At 41.5% G+C, this 19,556-nt stretch overlaps 1 protein-coding gene across 4 annotated transcripts in view; it reads right to left on the bottom strand.

Annotated features, from left to right (window-relative positions):
* Window positions 1–19,556, bottom strand: part of pcxb (pyruvate carboxylase b) — a 292,624-nt gene that overhangs the window by 24,987 nt on the left and 248,081 nt on the right. For all 4 annotated transcript variants that reach the window (XM_026161745.2, XM_080299926.1, XM_026161746.2 and 1 more), the window contains exons 17-21: window positions 16,666–16,906; window positions 15,439–15,606; window positions 13,764–13,845; window positions 3,479–3,636; window positions 2,756–2,842 (exon numbers count right to left, since the gene is read on the bottom strand). In XM_026161745.2, coding sequence (XP_026017530.1) covers window positions 2,756–2,842; window positions 3,479–3,636; window positions 13,764–13,845; window positions 15,439–15,606; window positions 16,666–16,906 — 736 coding nt within the window. The remainder of the gene's footprint in view (window positions 1–2,755; window positions 2,843–3,478; window positions 3,637–13,763; window positions 13,846–15,438; window positions 15,607–16,665; window positions 16,907–19,556) is intronic.

Below are 19,556 nucleotides of genomic sequence, written 5' to 3'. Positions count from 1 at the left end.
GACAGGGTAAGGGAAGAAGACAGAGCACACTCACAAATGCATATACAAGCTGTCCTCTTTATACCGACAAGCTCTGAGACAGATGTAGCTGAGAGAGAGGAGGAGACTGGAAGTTGATAGCAAAACAAGTTAAAAGCAGGGAAATCGAGGAAGGGAGGCCCTGGTGAGTTTGACAACTTATGCTCAAGCAATATGCAAGTCATTGCCAATTAACCCAGCAGCTTTTGCTGCAATGCATGTTGCGCTGACATTTGCGTAGATAAAAATTAACTTTAGAAATGCTCGTTGCTTTATGTGCATTTTCAGTTCATATCACTGACACAAACACTGGAGCCATCTGTTCGTGTGTGGGGGTTTCTCACTCGAGTCTTCCAACCAGTAACGAGTAGATTTAGAACGAGACAAGAGCCCTTCTTATCTTCCAGACAAGGTTTGTCGGCTCAGTAGTGATACTGTACATATACTATGCACTATGTGACCAGTAGGCTGACAGGAGGGCAAAGGAGACTGACATCAACCAAAACACGCAGCGTACATGATGTGTTGTGGAAAAGGGAAACAAATCTTGTGTCTCTATTCTATAGCTGCTCACCAGTTTCAAGGTCATATCATCAATGGTTCTTTTCAGCTTAGCATTCCCAGCACTACATTTTACCACATGCATGCTTTTAAACCTAATTAAACTGTATGTGATACATACATGAAAACAGAGCACAATCCTAATCCTACTGCAGGTGTCATATTTAGTAGAGTCATTGTAGCTTGGGTCATTAAATAGTCATAGTTCAAATGCTCTGCATGCAAACGAACGGCTGGTCCACGATCATTAACAGATTCAATCTGATCTTTCTGAACTTCATGGTCACTAATGCGAAGGAAAACTAATGAGGTAGTTTTATACCTGTTTATAATTGTAAATCAAGTCTGTGGATTAAGGCAGATTTACAGAACTGGTACAGGATACTCAGCAAGCAACGTAATGATTATATTCAGCTGCACATCTGGAATTAATATTAAGCTATGAAACTGTCAGGCTTATAAGCATTTTATGAAAATCTCCCAGATTCCCGTGTCGAGTTTGATGTTGTCTGGTACTGAGTGAGAGGCCCATGAGCTTAAGTAATGATGCAGTTTTGTAAGTTGAGACATCCAGTACAAATATCTTGATTTCTTAATTCAGAACATGACACCCACTGCAAGAAAACATGAATTAATAGACTCTGTGAAGTAAACAATCCCTTTAATGCAAATCACTTTTATGTAAATGCTTTGAAGACGATTAGACATTTAACTTTGTTTTTTAATCTGAAATAATTAGAGCTGTGTTCTTGATTAAAATGAGGAAAGTATCCCCATTTATCCTTCACTGACGGCACTAAACTTCAAAGATATGGGCTTCGCCGTGGTGCGTGTGGGCATATACTTTAGGTGCACTGCTTACTGCCAGTGCAGTATGTGGTGTGTGTACTCCATGTCTATATCTGACAAGCGCACTCCTTCTCCCTTATCGACAAACCAGCAGTGTGAGAGACACAGCCATTGTCGAGCTAACAGGATACAACGGAGAGCATAGCAGGGCCCGTAGGCACATTAAGCCAACATTGGCTTGTGCAGTGAAGCCCACAGAGTCTTAATTGAATTGATAGAGAGGCATGGGCAGAGGGGTAGGGGATTGATGAGGAAAACATAAAGGGGGAGAGAAAATTAGGGAGAAGGGACCAGAGAGGGAAAATTGAGAGACCTAAAGAAAGAGAGAAGGTGGTGATAAAATAATGGGGAATCCATGGGAGCATGTCTAAGGTAAGAAAAAGCAAAATAAAGAGATGGCTGAGAATAAATGCAGAAAGCAGCATGTGGAATGGAGAACAGAAGGAACGTGAGAGGGTGGCTCGATAATGAAAGAAAATGCAAAAGAAAGAACAAAATAATTACAGGGAGAGAAAAAGAAATGTGAAAAACATAGTAATTAATGAAAGATAAACAAGAAGCAGGCAGGAGGTCAGCCTAGGCACAGAATGACAGCGTTCCAGCAGAGCTCCCTGTCCGTGACTACAATTAGTGATGGCTGAAGTTACGTTAAATCCACCTGGTTAATGAGAGGATAAATGAGCCTAATGTAGACTAGCCGGGAAAAGATAAGCAAGTCTAGCAAGGGAAGTGACAAAGCTATAAAAAGTTAGGCACACAACAAAATTACTCGGAGGAAAAGGGAGCTGAGGAAAGCCAAATATACTGCTGCACTGAAAGTGAATTCAGACTGCACAGAACAGTGAACGCACCTAACTTAATCTGGGATTGTTTTGCTCAGCCAAGCCAGGAAAGAGGGGCGGCTTGGCAGACTGAGTCAGTGAGAGCCAGGCTGATGAAAGAATATGGAAAACTCATTTCTAATTGTGCTTTCAGCAGGAAATTCACGTGACCCAAGTCAGACATAATATTACAAAGTAAAACATCATTAACGCTGCAAATGTGCCCGACCTTGTGCATTCTACTCATTTCCCCAAACCCATTTATACGGCTCTGTTTAAGAAGATAATGTAAACCAACACAGCTGATGCTCCTAAATCAAGGACTTTCTAATATACTCTTATCTGCCAAGTTAAATTAGGACTTTCTGGCATCAGTTACTGCAGCTGGGTGTTGAGGCCACTATCATCACTGACTCCAAATGCATCTTTGTTGTGCTGGTAAACTAAATTAAAGCTTGCTCATGAAAATAAAGAGCAAACTGGGACGCTCCGTGTCCATGTCTCACCTTAATAAGGTCTCCAAGTAGTTTGTTGGCCTCTGCGTAGGCCTTCTTCACCTCCTTGAACTTGTTGCCCAGTCCCATACTGTGAGCCTGCAATAGACCAATGAACCGAGTAAGCTTTTCTTTTCATTACAACCAATTTAAGAGAAAAATCAAGGAATGCTGGACAAGCCAGTCCTGCAGCTGAACACTTGGGAAGAATTCTACAGCGACGGTCCTGCGGTTTAAATCACTTTGAAATGATCTCTTAAATTTTTCAGTGTGACTCTAACAGCACAAACGCTGCAGAGTCTTGCTTGTATTTTGGCACAGCATTCACAAACACTGGAATAAGCAGCTTTTACTCAAGTTTCTGAGCTTTGAACTTTAAGCACAACCATGTTAACAACAGTGACTGAAACAGATGATGTTTTATTGAGCTAATAGACACAGAGAACCTGTTTCTCCATTTTAAGTTAACCAGATACAAACCCAGTTACAAAACACTGGGACGCTGTGTAAAATGTAAATGACAACAGAATGCAAGGGCTGAAAATCAGTACTGGATACGTGTGATCTTTGGGACCTCAGGTGTCAGCGCATTAGAAAACAGGCACAGCGTGAACGCAGTTAATCGTACCAGTCGCAAATTTTGGAATTGGATTCGTACAATGCAGTAACCTAATGTTTTTAGCCTCGAAATAATCCACTGACAGGCAAAAACAAAACAGCAGCATTTAACTGTACCTGGAAGTGAAGGTTGGTGTACTGTCCCCCGGGTATCTCATTCTCATACACGTCGGCATTGCCAGATTTCATGGTGGCAGTGCAATCAAACGGAGCATACAAGCCTCTGGCTACTTCCCAGTATTCACTGTAGTCAAACACCTTCTCCAGAGCGATGCCTGCAAAACAGGACAATAAACTGACATCAAATCTGTGCTCAGTGCACACAGTTATGTGACTTGAACTGAAAATTACTTTACACTTAAATGTCACATGGGGCAAAAACAAAAGCAAAGATATTTTGATGTTTGAGGTCTTTTAATATAGAAAACTAAAGCATGTCACTAGAGATAGAGACCCTGAGCAGAAATTTGAGTTTGTAATCTTAGGGGTTACTTACACTCGCCTGCCCCGTCTAAACCTGTTAAACTATATGTTAATGCAAATATCTAATCAGCAGATCACAAGGCAGCACTTAAATGCACTCAGACCAAAGTGTCAAAGTTCAAACGGAGCATCAGAATGGCAACAAGGTGAGTTCAGCGACTTTGAATGTGCTATGGTTGTTGGTGTCAGACTGATGTGAGCATTTCACAAACTGGATTTCTACTGAAATTTTGTCAAACTATCACCTTTTTCTAGGGTTTACACAGAACTGTCTGGAAAAAAAGCAAATATCCGGCAAGCAGCAGTTCTCTGGGTGAAAATGTTTTGTTGATGGCAGAGGTCAGGAGAAGGGCCAGACTGCTTTGAGCTGATAGGAAGGAAACAAACTCAAATAACCACTTGTTATAACCGAGGTATGTAGAAGGGCATCTCCGAGTGCACAACATGTTGAACCTCAAAGCAGATGGGCTACGGCAACAGAAACTTGTATCAGCTCAGTATAGGAAACAGAGGCTACAATTCTCAGCAGAGTCACCAAACAGAAGATATGAAAAGCAATGGATGATCTTTTTAAATGCCACAGCCTACCCGAGCATTGCTACTGACCATCTCCTGATGACTCGTTTTAGCAGGATACGGTGGATTGTCACAATACTCTCAAATAGCCTCCAGAGTCATAGATCTCAGAGCACCTTTAAGATCACGTCCAACCCAGTAATAGCACAGCATATGAATTGGCTGATGGGATTAAATGCATTCAGCATTAAACGACAATACTGTTGTCTTCATGTAAAGTAGCAATCACCAGATTTAGCTTACATTGTGATACGGTCTATAAATACAGATGAACCGTTAGTGAAGCCATGGGAGCCTGCCATTTATCTGAATTAGTCATATTGACAACATGCGCACTGTGCCGACTAGTCAATTGTGGGCTTATGATGCTGATGCTAATGCAAAAAAAATAAGCAGCATGTTAAACTGAGCAGTGTGCTAAACTGTTGTTAACACACACCAATCAGGTATGTTTGAATACATCTCCAATGACACCACAGTGTGCCGATTCCTACTCTCAGCTGTCTGCATCACATACAGCAGAGTACCATCAAATAGAGAACATCGTGTGAAGAGGAGATGTGCCTGCTTGGTAGGTTTCTATGTAGTCTCTTTCCCTCCTCTATCAATAACACAGTATCAGCCTGTAGTTTTTATAATGTACTTTCAACAAACTAGTCTGCAGCACAAGCAGCAGCTCATGTCTTCTGGAAGGTGTATTACAGGATAATATCTAGTTTACCTATTGTGTAAATTGTACTCTGAGCCTGTAAGCATGCTGGAAAAGTCACTCTGTATTTTAATCTAGTCTTTGCTACATCAAAGCTGCTTGTTAAATCCCTCGGATATTTTGAGATCTTTAAAAAAAAAACTAAAACAGCATTTGTTGCTGCCACTTAAGGTGTGTTAAAGCAGCTTACCTTGCAACTGCTTTAATACCATGACAGAAATGGCAGTACACTGAGCTTTTGGCTAATGATGACAAAAATCAGCCATATTAACGAGCCAAACTTATTACTTCGATAACAAAGACAAGCTTGTACTTTTTAGATTGAAGGAGTACATACTCCAAAGTGTTTGCGTGCCTCCACTGATCTTGGCGGGTAAATGGAGCTACTGTGAAATTAATGTGATATTAATGTGCATGTTGTTGCTCCTCAAATTCAACCGTCTGCCAAGTCAGGCAGTAATTGGGTCCATTTTCTTCTCTGTTTGTGAACACTTATTTTTAATCTTTCATTTATGCTTCCGTTGTGAAATTATAGTTTGGATTAATACAGTGTGGGGGCATGTTCGGCAGCTGAGTCTGATTCAAAGGTCACCGTGGGCGAATCTTTAGCTCCTCCCTAAAATCAGCTGCAGCTGAGCCGCCACACTCAACTTTATATGTGTGGGGGCTTTTAGCTGATGGACAAAGAGACATTTGCAACTTTAAACCACCTAATTTTAAGTCCACCGATTTAAAACGGTGGATACATCAAAGAGGAATGCCCTGTAACCATGGTAATTCAATCACCATGGTCTGGGCGTGAGAAGAGAGGGGGTCCCTGAGCTCTTAGCTTTTTGGAACCGGAGGTCATGGGTAAGGGCTATGACCCCAAAACATAACCTCCTTTATCATAACTTCTGACATGAATGTAACCACAATGCACATAATTAACATCATGTTTTATTAAATAAGACTCAGTGAGCAAACTCAGCTAACACTGATTTAACTGGTTTAGTATTTAACCAACAGTAGAATTGTAATCTCAGCTAACCTAAAGTCTGGTAGGCCACTCTACACCAAGCAAGTTAATGCACGTGTTAGCCCGTCTGCTCTTTTTCCAAGTCTTAATTGCAATTATGCTAAATGGCACATTTCTCACTTCTGTCACACTGCAGGGGATTAACAGACTGTGACCGCCAAAGAATGATGTTTGACTACTAAGGCTTTGACCTAATCAACTCAAATAGTGATTGAAAACGATTTTTTAAACTGGTTTGAATTAATTCCCAAACACGGTGTGACACTTGATATTGTTTAAAAATAAACAAATGATATGTGACTGAGTTATAAGCTGAAATAAGGAGATAATGAAAGGTCAAAACATCATCTTACAAGCTAACATTTCATTTAAAGTGTCAGCAAGTGGACAGGTTTACACACGCCGAATCCGAGTCTCAGTGGAATTTGGGGGGATGAAGATAATCTGCAGTAAGAGTTGAACAATGACACCGTTTGTTGCAAAACATTTAAAGAACTAAGAACATCTTAGTGGCGTCATATTCAACGAGAATGAACCATTCAATATAAGAGAATCTTGTGTGTCATTTCTACAGTTCTTGAAAACATCTTCAACAACTCTGGAGATGTTTTGAAGATCTTCTACACGTCTTTGTCTCACTCTCACACACCCCCCTCTCTCACCCCGCTGCCATAAACCTGCATTTACTTTACTGAAGAAAACGCTAATTTTCCTATAAAAGCGGTTAATTTGGCATCTGTAACCATTTGCTTGCCTAAAAGGTATGAAAACGGGACCCTTTTAAAAGTATGCACATGACTGTTATTGTTAGACAGCTTCAGGATAACGAGACCACCCATGGCCCAGTCCTTGATGGTTTTAATAAATGGTGTGATGAGTCCCGTCTTTAATTAAACATATCCAAAACAAAACATATCATCAGCAACTTTAAAAAAAATTTACTCATGCACAAGAGGTCATGTCCATTAAGTGAAAGACTGCGGAAGGTGTTCAGTCTTATAATCTTGGAATAAGATAAACCGAAGCTGTGTGCAAAAAAAGGACAACGGTCTGCCATATCTGAGGAAACTCATTTCCACATTGACAAAACTATGATGATTTGATTGCTCTTCTGTTGTCCCTCTATATTTATTTGTAAGGAACAGGAGCTCACAAATTATTAAATGGTCTAACAAGGCCGACTGGCGAGCCACAGCTGAACACATGACACATTGCATGACACATTATTCAGTCAGTAAGTAACACAATGACTGAATTACACTATGTCACTGGCCTTTCAGTTTCTTTGGTCAACACTGTGGTTTATTCTAAACAGAATTAAACTAATAATAGAAAAAAAAAGATATTTCTGAAAGGATTCAGGGTGTCAAGTCCAACAACGGTGCAAAACCCCTGGTCCGGACGGGATTCCCGGCCGCGTCCTCAGGTCATGCGCGGCTCAGCTGGCTGGAGTGTTCACGCACATCTTCAACCTTTCCCTCTCTCTGTCTGTAGTCCCAGCCTGCTTCAAAATGGCCACCGTCGTCCCTGTACCCAAATCCTCCACCATCTCCTCATTGAACGACTGGCGACCTGTAGCCCTGACCCCCATCGTAAGCAAATGCTTCGAGAAGCTGGTCAGGGACTTCATCTGCTCTGCACTACCCAACTCACTGGACCCTCTACAGTTTGCATACCGCCACAACAGGTCCACTGATGATGCCATAGCCCTGACACTACACACTGCCCTGTCACACCTGGAGAAGAGAGACACGTATGTGAGGATGCTGTTTGTAGATTACAGCTCAGCATTCAATACCATCGTTCCCTCGAAGCTGGACAGGAAACTGCAGGATCTAGGACTGAGCAGCTCCCTCTGCAGCTGGATCCTTAGCTTCCTGTCTGACAGACGCCAGGTGGTCAGACTGGGCAGCATCACCTCATCCCCCATCACACTGAACACTGGTGCTCCACAGGGGTGTGTACTGAGCCCTCTCCTGTACTCACTCTACACCTACGACTGCACAGCCACTAACAACTCCAACATCATTGTGAAGTTTGCGGACGACACTACAGTGGTGGGTCTTATCACCAACGGTGATGAGACGGCTTACAGGGAGGAGGTCAGCACCCTGACCCACTGGTGTCAAGACAACCATCTCACCCTCAACGTCGCAAAGACAAAGGAGTTGATAGTGGACTTCCGGAGGTGCAGAGAAGTACACACCCCCATCACCATCAACGGCGCTGCTGTGGAGAGAGTGAGCAGCTTCCGGTTCCTTGGTGTACATCTGGCTGAGGATCTTACGTGGTCAGTACACACAAACAAAACAGTGAAGAAGGCCCAGCAGCGCCTCTTCTTTCTCAGGAGACTGAAAAGATTCGGCATGAGCCCCCGCATCCTCAGGACCTTCTATCACTGTGCCATTGAGAGCATCCTCACTGGATGCATCACCACCTGGTATGGCAACAGCACCGCCTACAACCGCAAAGCTCTCCAGCGAGTAGTGCGGTGCTCTGAACGGATAATTGGAGGTGAGCTTCCCTCCCTCCAAGACATCTACAGGAAGCGGTGCCTGAGGAAAGCGGGGAGGATCATCAAGGACTCCAGTCACCCCAGCCATAAACTGTTCAGACTGCTTCCATCAGGAAGGAGGTTCTGCAGCATCCGGTCCCGTACCAGCAGACTGAGAGACAGCTTCTTCCACCAGGCCATCAGACTGCTGAACACTTCATAGACACCTCAGCTTCACTACTGGAACTTTAACATTATGCACTCCACACTGTATATAAATGCCACTTGTTTTGCACATATTCAACTCTGTATATTTTATATATTTTATTATTATTATTATTATTTTTTTTTTTACTATTTAATTTGTAAAAATGTGTATACACACACACACACACACACACACACACACACACACAGGAAAATATTTAGTATACACATCCAGAAATGCATACACTATTATATATTGTACATATATTTATTAGTTTCAGGTTGGCCATTCTTGTATTTTGCTCGTTTGTGTTGTTGTGTTTGCACATCTCTGTTGCTTGTGGGGCTCGCACACAAGAATTTCACTCGCATGTGCTGTGCCAGTGTGCCTGCACATGTGATGTGACAATAAAAAGTGATTTGATTTGATTTGATTTGAAACACACTTCAACCAGACCGGTGTGATAAAACAATTGATCACGACCGACTTGCTCCCTCTCTTATATCATATTATTCTTTTGTTATCTTAGCTCCTACTTCGCACTCTCTCGCTTTTACTGTTAATACTTTAGCCAGCTTGCCTTCTTCCCATAGTAATACCATTTTTCTTCAACTACTTTAAAGCATTTTATTCACACAATTGACTTTATTTGGACTTACCAGGTTTAAGTTAATCAAGATTTCTTCATCTAGTTTAATTTTTGCTTAATGCGGCACCTAAATCTTTTGTGTATTTTGGAATAAGTTACATTTCTGAAGCCTGGTGTAGTTCAAATAAAACAATTCAGAGTCTAAATCAACAGCAGCAGCAGCTGCTTCCTGCTGTGTGCCAACATCATCTGTCTCTGTCCTGCAGAACCTGCTCAGTCGACTCCAGCCAGACTGTCTAAAAGACCCCTACAAATTGAAATCTGCAGATGTGCTTCATTCCCAGTAAAAGTCCCAATGATGACTGCCTAACCTGGAGAGAGGTGCTCTAACTCAAGCCAGCCTGCGACTTCAATAGCAAGCAAACAACCAGCTTCAGCTGCCGTATGATCAAACTAATGCCCCTGGTACTCTAAAGACAATTAAGGAAAAAAATGGTCTGAAAGTCTAAATGACTTTGAATTAGTCTGAAATAATAAACATTCAATCTAAGATTAACTTTGCAATTAATTTTATTCAATAGTAAACTGAGAATCAGACACAAATCTTCATCTGCTCACCCCTTGCTCCTTTTGTACACAGATCCTTGTAAATAAATCCGACACACACGCAACCGTATGACGATAAATCTATAATTAGAACACAAAGGATGATAGGACAAGCTTTTTTCATAATTGAATAGTGTGGATTCGTTTGCTTCACTTGTTCCCCCCTTTTAGGCACCCATGGGAACACACATGTCCATAGATCACTCACACAGATGGCTGCTTGGTAGTGACGAACTGCCATCAATATTCAGCTCATTAGCAGCACAAAATCACTAACAGAGGATACAAACAGACAGACGCATACTTCTGCTTTCATTAATCTATACACACGTTTTGTAGACTGACACACATATACAGTTGTAGCACGCACACACCAGAGGCTGATGAGACGAAGACACAATAACATTGTGGGAGAAAAAACCCAAATACAAGGGTAGATGTAACAGGTTGGATACATTTAATGCCTCTGCTCAAACGTTTGTCTGGGTTCAGCTGTGAGTGTGTAGGGTTTGACCGTCTACACAGTTAACGTATAACCTCTGAGCAGAGCGTCTGCCATTTGTTACTAAATATTTTATCAATTAAATCCAAGCATGATGCACAAGAGAAGGCAGTAAATGCAGTGTCAAATAAACATGAGGACTATTTTAATATGTGTCATCATTCAGCTGCATAACTATGTGTGAATATGTATGACTTTTAAAACGCATGGGTATGTACGCACGTCGCGGCTTACTGCATAAACAAAGAGACAGCATGAAGACAAACAAATTAACCACAGAGCCAATGCTTTGCCATTTCTCTGGGAGAAGGAGATACCAAGAGAGATTTTGAGGGAGACAAAGGGAAAGGACAAGCAGAGGGGGAGTTGGAGGCATGGAAAGTGCAGTTAATTGGTTTGTCGCAGATTGAGAAAGCAGGAAGAGGAGGATGACGAGGGAAGACAATGTAAAAGCAGGGGGAGTAATAGGAAAAGGCATAAGAGCAGAGAGAGGGTGGGAGATCGAATAGGCAGCGCACACTACACTGCACTGATTATTGCTTTGAAAGAGAGATGGAAGAAAGCTGGGAGAGAAGCAGTAAACAGACTAGGGTCAGTGAGGTATGGAAGTGTCAGACAGTGCTTTTCTTGATTACAAATGTAGTAAGATGGGCAAACAGAGAGGGAAAGGGAGAGAGGCACAAAAATCACGCGGTGATGAAAAGAAGACACGAGGCCAAGATGACAGGTATAAAAGAAGCTGGATGTGAGAGGGAGCTGTATGCATAATGCATTTACCAGGGTCACCCCAGGATACAGGATAGAGCACAAGTATGCACAAATGTGTGTGAGACAGTCTGCAAATTGAAATTCCATGAATAACCTGAGAGACTTGAAAAATTCTGGCTTTTGAGTAATGACCTTGTCTTTCTGTTCCCATTTTTTTGGTACTTTATGCTCACAAATTGATATTGTGTCATTAAACCGGACTGCGACAAAATTTCTTTCACTGAAACATTTATGGCGTGCTCTACAATGTTTCCTACTCGAGTCCAAGAACCTGTTGCATCCAGCTGTGGGTTAAATGAGTACTGAGTGAGCAGCAACGATGCAAACAGATTTTCCTTCATGGCTCAAGCCACACATTATGCTGCGAACACAGCACGTCCAAATGGCTCTGCTACTACGTTGCTTTATGAACAAAAATCACTTCCTCTTCTATGAAAGGGTTTTAAATGTGAGTGATCATTGCATTTTGCTGCAGAAACAATAAGCCAAGCAAAGCAGCTCATTCACTTTGAAGGACTCCTTCAGGTACAAACACCACCAACACCCGTGGTTCACCATCATTTTCTGAAACCACTGCAGCTGCACTGTAATTACACTTAAGACGTTTTTTAGTCTCTCACTTGTGCTTTAACCCAGCCTAATGTGCCCAGCACTACAGAAGTACTGTGATGTGATATCACCACGATATACAAATTTAGTTTTTGATGTTTCTCTAATGGTTAATCCACCAGAATGTGCAAGTTCGTTAACTGAAATTATATTTTTATGGCTGAAATTATTATAATTATTGTTTTCTATCAGTTTTCAAAATGTGTTACAAATTTCTAAAATGGAAAAAATGGAAAAAGCACATTACTACTTCTGATTAAGATGCCAAGTGACAGTCATTTACTTGCATTTCTCAATAGAAAAATAAGAAAAATGTGCTTTAGTAAATGTTATGCTTGATTAAGGTCCAGCGTGCCGACTCGAGTTTGGGTGTAAAAATGTGAACCAAGCCTGTTATTGCCCTAATAAATAATATGTTTTTAAGTTTTAAACTATTTTTCTATATTTATGCTTTCATGGTTTTATGATATGGTCTAATACATTTTCTAAACTAACAGTTTAAGGTGGGATTTTTCTCATGTACGGGTTAATTACTTTAAATGTTAAGCACTGATGTAACCATGTAAAACAAACTAAGGCTTGCTAGATTCTGCATCAGTTTAACAAAAAGTGATTTTATTCACGACAGGAACTGCAGAACCCTCTTCAGACCACGTCTGAGAATACACCAATAAATATGCAAAGCAGGGATGCACATGTGTGTATCACCACAGACTGAGGAGTCTGTGCTTGAGGATAACTGCAATGGGGCTACATAAGAGTCTATGCCAAGCGATCAATGATAAAACTAAGGACAATCACCACACGGCAAAAAACAGGCGATAGAAAATAGTGTGTCACAGAATACGCCAGTCTATTTAAAACATAATCGCCAATAATTTACCCTACAGTGCCAAACTTCTTATGTTAAGGACAGCTGACAGTGTGCAGTATGAATATCATGTAAACAAAATTAGCTGGGCATTTTAAGGTTCTGAGTAATGGAAATGAGCTATCACATCTGGTTAGCAGAGCTGAGTCAGTATTCCCAACAGCATTACTCCACATAACTGAGCAGCAAACTCCACATCACTTTTAATTCCTTTAACCCGATTCGTTTCCCTTCAATTTTTAAACAGAAGTTTTACGACTGAGTGCGCTAACACATCTTTTCTGCTGCCCTCGCTGTGGGAGGTCACCGAGCCCAGTCGCTGATCAGAGGTGTGGGAGAATATAACATAATGCACAATACAAAGGCCAACAACAAGATATCTGGTACGATGCTGTTTGGGAAAGCAAATCAGTCACTAAGTGTGACATTAAGACATTTTCAGAGAACCTTAAACCCTTGAAACGCTCCAAGGATGCTCCTGATGTGCTTGTGCTGCACATCAGGTTTCAACTTTTAGCAAACTTATGAAATACGACCACCTTAATAATGGCTACTGCTGATATTGTTTATGAAACCATGTGAACCATTTATCTTATGGATCAGAGGAGGAGTTTTTTATTGACCACAGTGGTTTCCTTCTATTTGCTGTCTCCTTTTCTTCACATCGCCCTCTAACAATCGACTGTGTACTGTACATTATCACTGAGCAGAACACACAGGTCTGCCTGACTTTGACTCATGCATCGATTTGTTGATCAATGCCTTTCCTCCTCTGAAGCAGGACACTCAAAAATGTATTCTGAGCTTGATCTCATTAACAATTCCAAGCTGCAGGTGTAGTTTTAAACATTTAGTTACTCATCGCAATACTTACTAGTGCTCCTTTGGCCAAAAATAATTGTAATTCTTTATATGACTTTATTTTTTTTTAAACAACTGACCTGAGAGGCTAATGAGTGTGTGACATACCAGTGTCAAGCTTGGTCCCCTTGGTGCAGGCAACCATGGCTCCCATGCTGGGCTGGGAGGTCATCCCAGCCATGGAGTCAACCTAGAGAGAAACAATCAATATGAATACTGTTTGACCGAAAACCTAATTCATGACCTTTGTAGATCGCCTGTACATGTAGTCCTTCCCAAAGTCTTCAGCTAATTACACTGACCAGGCAGCGTTATGGCCACCTGACCAATATTGTATTGACCCCAGTTTTGCTGCCAAAACAGCCCTGAGCTGTTGAGGCACAGACTCCACTGGACCTCTGAAGGTGTGCTGTGGTCGTGTAAGCTGTCAAGCCTCTATGGATTGGACTAGTTTGTCCAGCACATCCCACAGATGCTCGACTGGACTGAGATCTTGAGAATTTGGAGGCCAAGTCAACGCCTCAAACTCTGTTGTACTCCTCAAACTGTTGCCGAACCATTTTTTGCTTTGCAGCAGTGCACATTAGCCTCAGCCATCAGGGTGTACATGCCTACAGCAACACTTAGCTAGGTTGCATGTATCAAAGTAAGATCCATAATGAATGGCTGGACCAAAAGTTTTCCATGTGAATATTGCCTGAAGCATCACACTGCCAGCTTGACTTCTTCCCATAGTCTATCCTGGTGTCAGGTGTTCCCCATGTAAGTGACACAAGCACCGGGTCCATCCATGTGATGTAAAAGAAAACGCGAGTCATTAAACCAAACCGTTTCATTGCTCCATGGTACAGTACTGATGCTCCTCTGCTCATGTTGTATTCGACATTTCTATCAGAACCAACATTAACTTCTTCAGCACTTTGAGCTCATCTGTTGGATCGAACCACATGGGCCAATCCCCACGTGCATCACTAAGCCTTGACCGCCCGTCACCACAGTTGCTTCCTTTCTGATAGATACTAACAACTGCAGACCGGGACCATCCCACAAGAGCTGCAGTTTTGGAGATGCTCTGACCGAGTCAACACCCAGTCTAGCCATCACACTTCAGTCCTTGTCAAACTAAATCAACTCCTTATGCTTGTCCATTTTTTATGCTTCTAACATCAACTTAGAGGAAAAAATGTTCACTTGTTCTGTAATATATTCCATCCACCTACAGTGGCCGTAATGAAGAGATAATCAGATTTATTCACTTCCCCTATCAGTGGTCAAAACGTTATGCCTGATGAAAGCACAAAGAAAAAGTAATTTTAGCACACTTTATTGCAATTGACAGATAAACCAATGAATACAAATGCTGAGTGGGCGTTTAACCGATCCATGGTGGGCAATCAGTTGTTGCATACGGTGTTACAAAGAACTGAACAGCACAAACAGCAAATAGTAGCCAATTGTTATAATGAATCTGCCCATGCTGGCAGCATGCGTCAGTGATCGCAGTAAGGAAAATGATCCTGGCTTCAGCAACAGTTCCATCTTAATTTCAGTGACATTTCACAATGCAAACTGCAGGAACTGGTAGAAAATTAATGTTTGTTCATGTTGTGAGGATAACTGGCGTGTAGACTGAAATAATTATTTTCTCATTATTTGTCGAATAGCAGTTAGCACTCGCCATATGGCAAGCATCCTATAATGACCCTGATATCAATTTTAAATCAAAGTTATGGAGAAGTCCCACTTTATTAAGTCTCATAGAAGAAACATGTTAAATACGTACCGCCACATCAACTACATCAGCACCAGCTTCAGCGCAGGCCAGCATGGCAGCAACACCAGCTCCAGCTGTGTCGTGCGTGTGCACATGGATGGGTACGTCTGGGAAGCGGTCCCTCAGAGCGCTGATCAGAAGCTTACTGGCTTCTGGCTTCAGCAGGCCGGCCATATCCTGGTGGGAGATGGAGGGGAGAAAGGTTATAGGTCTGAGGAATACATGCAACGCACTCATTAGCACAACAGAACGAAGAGTCACATTTTCTACACTCATTATGAAGTTTAAATTATAACTGATATTAATACAAATCGCAGGCAGAGCTTAGATGTTTAGTTGTGCTCCCTTTGATGATCATTGCACTTCAAGAAATTATTATACATGCCGGTTTCCTCCTTTAAAAGTTAACCTCATTAGCTCTGCCAGCTTTTTATGAGATTGTCACAGCTGCGTGTGATGGTGCACACTGTGGCAGAGTGCGAGTTTATCATTTCACGTTTAAAAATATTCGGTCATGCCTGAATGAAGAAATTAATTCATTGTGAGCATTATCAGTCTATTCATTTAGATAAGAAGCTCAAATATACAAGTTAATTTAATTGAAGCAAGCTGAAAACCTTCAGCTGCGTTCAACAGTTCACTTGTGAGAGTAACTCAATGTGTCACTTTAAATCCATGTGCGAGGTGTGTATGCCGTGGACACTGGTTATTGATGGCTGGATATTAAACATTAATTTCCATACTAATGGCACCAAATGTAACAGCATCAGAAAAAGATCAGTACTGTAGATGCAGAATATTACAGTTTGCTCACATGATGAAATATTGGTCAGTTTTCAAGTTCTCGAATTAGTCAAGCCAAAGGAGCTTTACCATCAACACAAAAGATATTTGCATTCAAGTGCTAGTTGAACTGTACACCACCCATGTTATACAGCTAGACAAGGTTTAGTTTGTAGTTTAAGCTCCAATCATGATGTACAGAACTTACACATACAACTGCTGGTGTAAGAAGAGAGCATGTGTGCATCTGAAGATGAAAGCCTTCATAAAAGCTCTTCACCTGATACTATTTATGTTATTTATGTCTGGAAGCAAACTGGCAAGGATTTCCACACAGGAGCAAAGCAAGTGCCAAAAACTTTAGATTTTCAGAGGGAAGGAAAAGATGGCCTGTGCAGCTGCCAAAGTTGAGTAGCACTAAACCGCTCCCAGGTCTTTTTTTTATTTACTTACCTTGATAGATAGGATGTGAGTTCCAGCTTTGACAAGCTCATCTGCCAGTTTGACATAGTATTCCAGAGAGTACTTCTGCCTCATTGGGTCAGACACGTCACCTGTGTAGGAGATGGCAGCTTCAACTACGCCACCTGCTGCTCCAGCAGCCTCCATACCCAGCACCATGTTAGGCAGGTAGTTCAGAGAATCGAAGACACGGAAGATGTCCATGCCGTTCTCCTTGGCCACCTCGCAGAACCTTATGGTGGGAGCGGGAGAGGCGATCGTGTTAGTCGACCCACACAAACTGTAGTGTTTTTAAATGTTAATTGTAATCAGGTCATGGATGCTGTCAGGACTGCCTGTACACGGTGAGATTATCACACAGTCTCACTCACACATACATAATGAGTTCGTCTTCATGCACAGTGTACTCCAGATAATGGTGCACATCCGGGTAGGGATAAGCGGTTTATATCCGTCTCCATATCGGCACTCATAAATATTGCTGTACCTGAGTAAATACAATATTCCCACTATTTTCATTAAAAGTACGCTTACACAGCCCACAGGAGCTCACAATGACTGGAGAAAAATGTATAGCCGCCTCATTATCCGAGCTGCTAGTGGTAAATCCCTCCTATTATTGCCTTGGCCTCGGTATCTTAATCAGGTTTTTCATAAACGGGGTGAGTACGTACTGTAGCTGTGCTACTGTGAATGCAGTATTTACACAGACTGAGAGCTTTTATTTTGGCAAATAAACAAATATGCATTGTGTGTTCATTTGTGCCACAAGAGGATTAGCTGTCAAACGTCTGTGTCCAGTCTTTATTTAGAAATACAGTACAATGTATACAAGCGCTGTCTAGTCTATGCTATCTGGCGCCAAATGGAAAAAAACACTGCATTGCCCTAGATATCCAACTCAGAGCTGAAGTGATCATCATTCATGCAATGCAGGAGGATAAGTTTTGTTGTTAAGAAGTTCATAAAGTCCTAATCTAGTAAGCAATCATATGACCCCTTCATTTCTTTAGGCCGCAAACATTTCACATCCCTCTCCCTCCAAAGTGTACTATGACCCTGTAAAAGAATTTAAATCAATTAAATAGAACGGAATTACTCTTTTGATTTGATTTAGCTAATGAAGACGCTTAGGTCACTTGGCTGTTAGCCGCTGCACTGAAAACATTGCGGGTGAGGGAGTGAGCGTGTAAGCGGGATGGAAAGGGAGCCGGGCAAACAGATCAAAGTCATTAATCACAATGATGTGCAAATTTTCGATGGCACTCTCCCTATGGGACGCAGACTGAAGAGGGAGACGAGGACCAGGAGGAACAGAAAGAAAGGGGGAGTTAAAAGGAAGGTAAGAAGTGTATTATGCAGGGAGACGAATGGAAGCATAAAAATGGGAGTTATGAGTGGGGATAAATGATTGGTGTATGGAAAGGAGGGTTAGAGTAGATGTGTAAGGATAGGGTAGTTGTGTGATCCAGGCTCTAATATTTGTGTATGCACTGCAGGTGTGTAAGCTTGTATATATATTACTCATGCACATCAACAAAGTAAGCTTGTCAATCCATCTGGAAAAGAACTGCAGGCGTGTCGGTGCATGTGTGGAGGTAGTGCAATATTCATGGCCCTAAGTGCATTACTAATATACAGCTGTATCAATGATGTGTACCTCGGTAAGCATGCCGAGAGACAACAGGAACACATCAACCAACTGACCTGATTAAATGTGAGTAAATTGTGTGGTTTGTGGCTAGCCACCGTACGGTGCATCTAATTAGATATATCGAGAGGAGAAGCAACTGTGCTGGAAGGCTAGGTTGGACATGTCCAGCTTTTATTTTGTAGGCGCACTACTGCTGGGTAGATGCTATAACATAATTATTACAAACACAAGTAGCTATAAAACATCCCTAATGTCATTAACTTGAGCTTCAAGAAGCTAACTGCTGAAAAGGTTGGAAAACAGCATGAAATATGAAGCTCGTCTCATAAAGCTGTCAGAAACAGTGTCATCGTATGTTGATTAATTTTTATCGATATGGGAAATCTAAATTATATATGACACTTAGGCAACTGTTCTTAAAAATTTAAAAAGCCAATGTGGTGTAAGAGTGCTGTGCAAATTTTATATGAGCATTGGGGAGTATATTCACTTTTCAGAGGTGGAAAAGAGTGGAAAAGGCTGTGCAAGTGTACAAAACAAAATCTACAAAGATGATTCTGTAACAAAAGGATGTAACCAAAACTCACAAAAGGTTTACAGAAAACACATTTTGTTATTTTGAAATCATTTCTCAATTCCAAACTACATCATGAGCAGAAAAGAATGAAAAATATGTGAATATGATTAAAATGTCTTCCTCCAAAGAAGCAGACACCTTTCTAAAATGTTCTTTAATAATATTTCTCCAGCCTTTTTGAAGGTCTTTGAAAGTTTGTCGTTGGACATCGTTTTGATTTTTTACTTATTTTCAGTTCAGTCTTCGGACCGTACCATTTCACAGGAACTTTAGGGAGGAACTGGTGTTGTGTCTGCACACCTTGCCTTAAAAATTTTAATGAAACTGGATAAGCAGACAGCATAAGAATAAGTCTCCTAAAAGATCGTCTACAGCAACTGAACATGTGAGAGTCATGTCCTGAAGAACTGGGGGAAAGAATCCAGCAAAGACCTGACAAGACCGAGACACGCATCAGTTTGTCAAATGACTTTTTGATGAAGCCTCAACAGAAATGGTCTTAAAGGAAGGGCAGCTGTCAAGAAGCCATTCTTAAGGAAGGGAAACTGTAAGAAAAGGCTGACGTATGCCACTGAACAATCAGTGAGAACAGGTCTGACGGAGGGTTTAATCCAAATTTGAAGTCTGGAGTAGAAATGCTTTCTGCTGTAC

The sequence above is a fragment of the Astatotilapia calliptera genome, chromosome 3 (assembly GCF_964374335.1).
Source record: "Astatotilapia calliptera chromosome 3, fAstCal68.1, whole genome shotgun sequence".
In the NCBI taxonomy this organism is placed as follows: domain Eukaryota; kingdom Metazoa; phylum Chordata; class Actinopteri; order Cichliformes; family Cichlidae; genus Astatotilapia; species Astatotilapia calliptera.
Note: the sequence above shows the minus strand (reverse complement) of the source record. Positions and strands in the feature narration are given on the sequence as shown.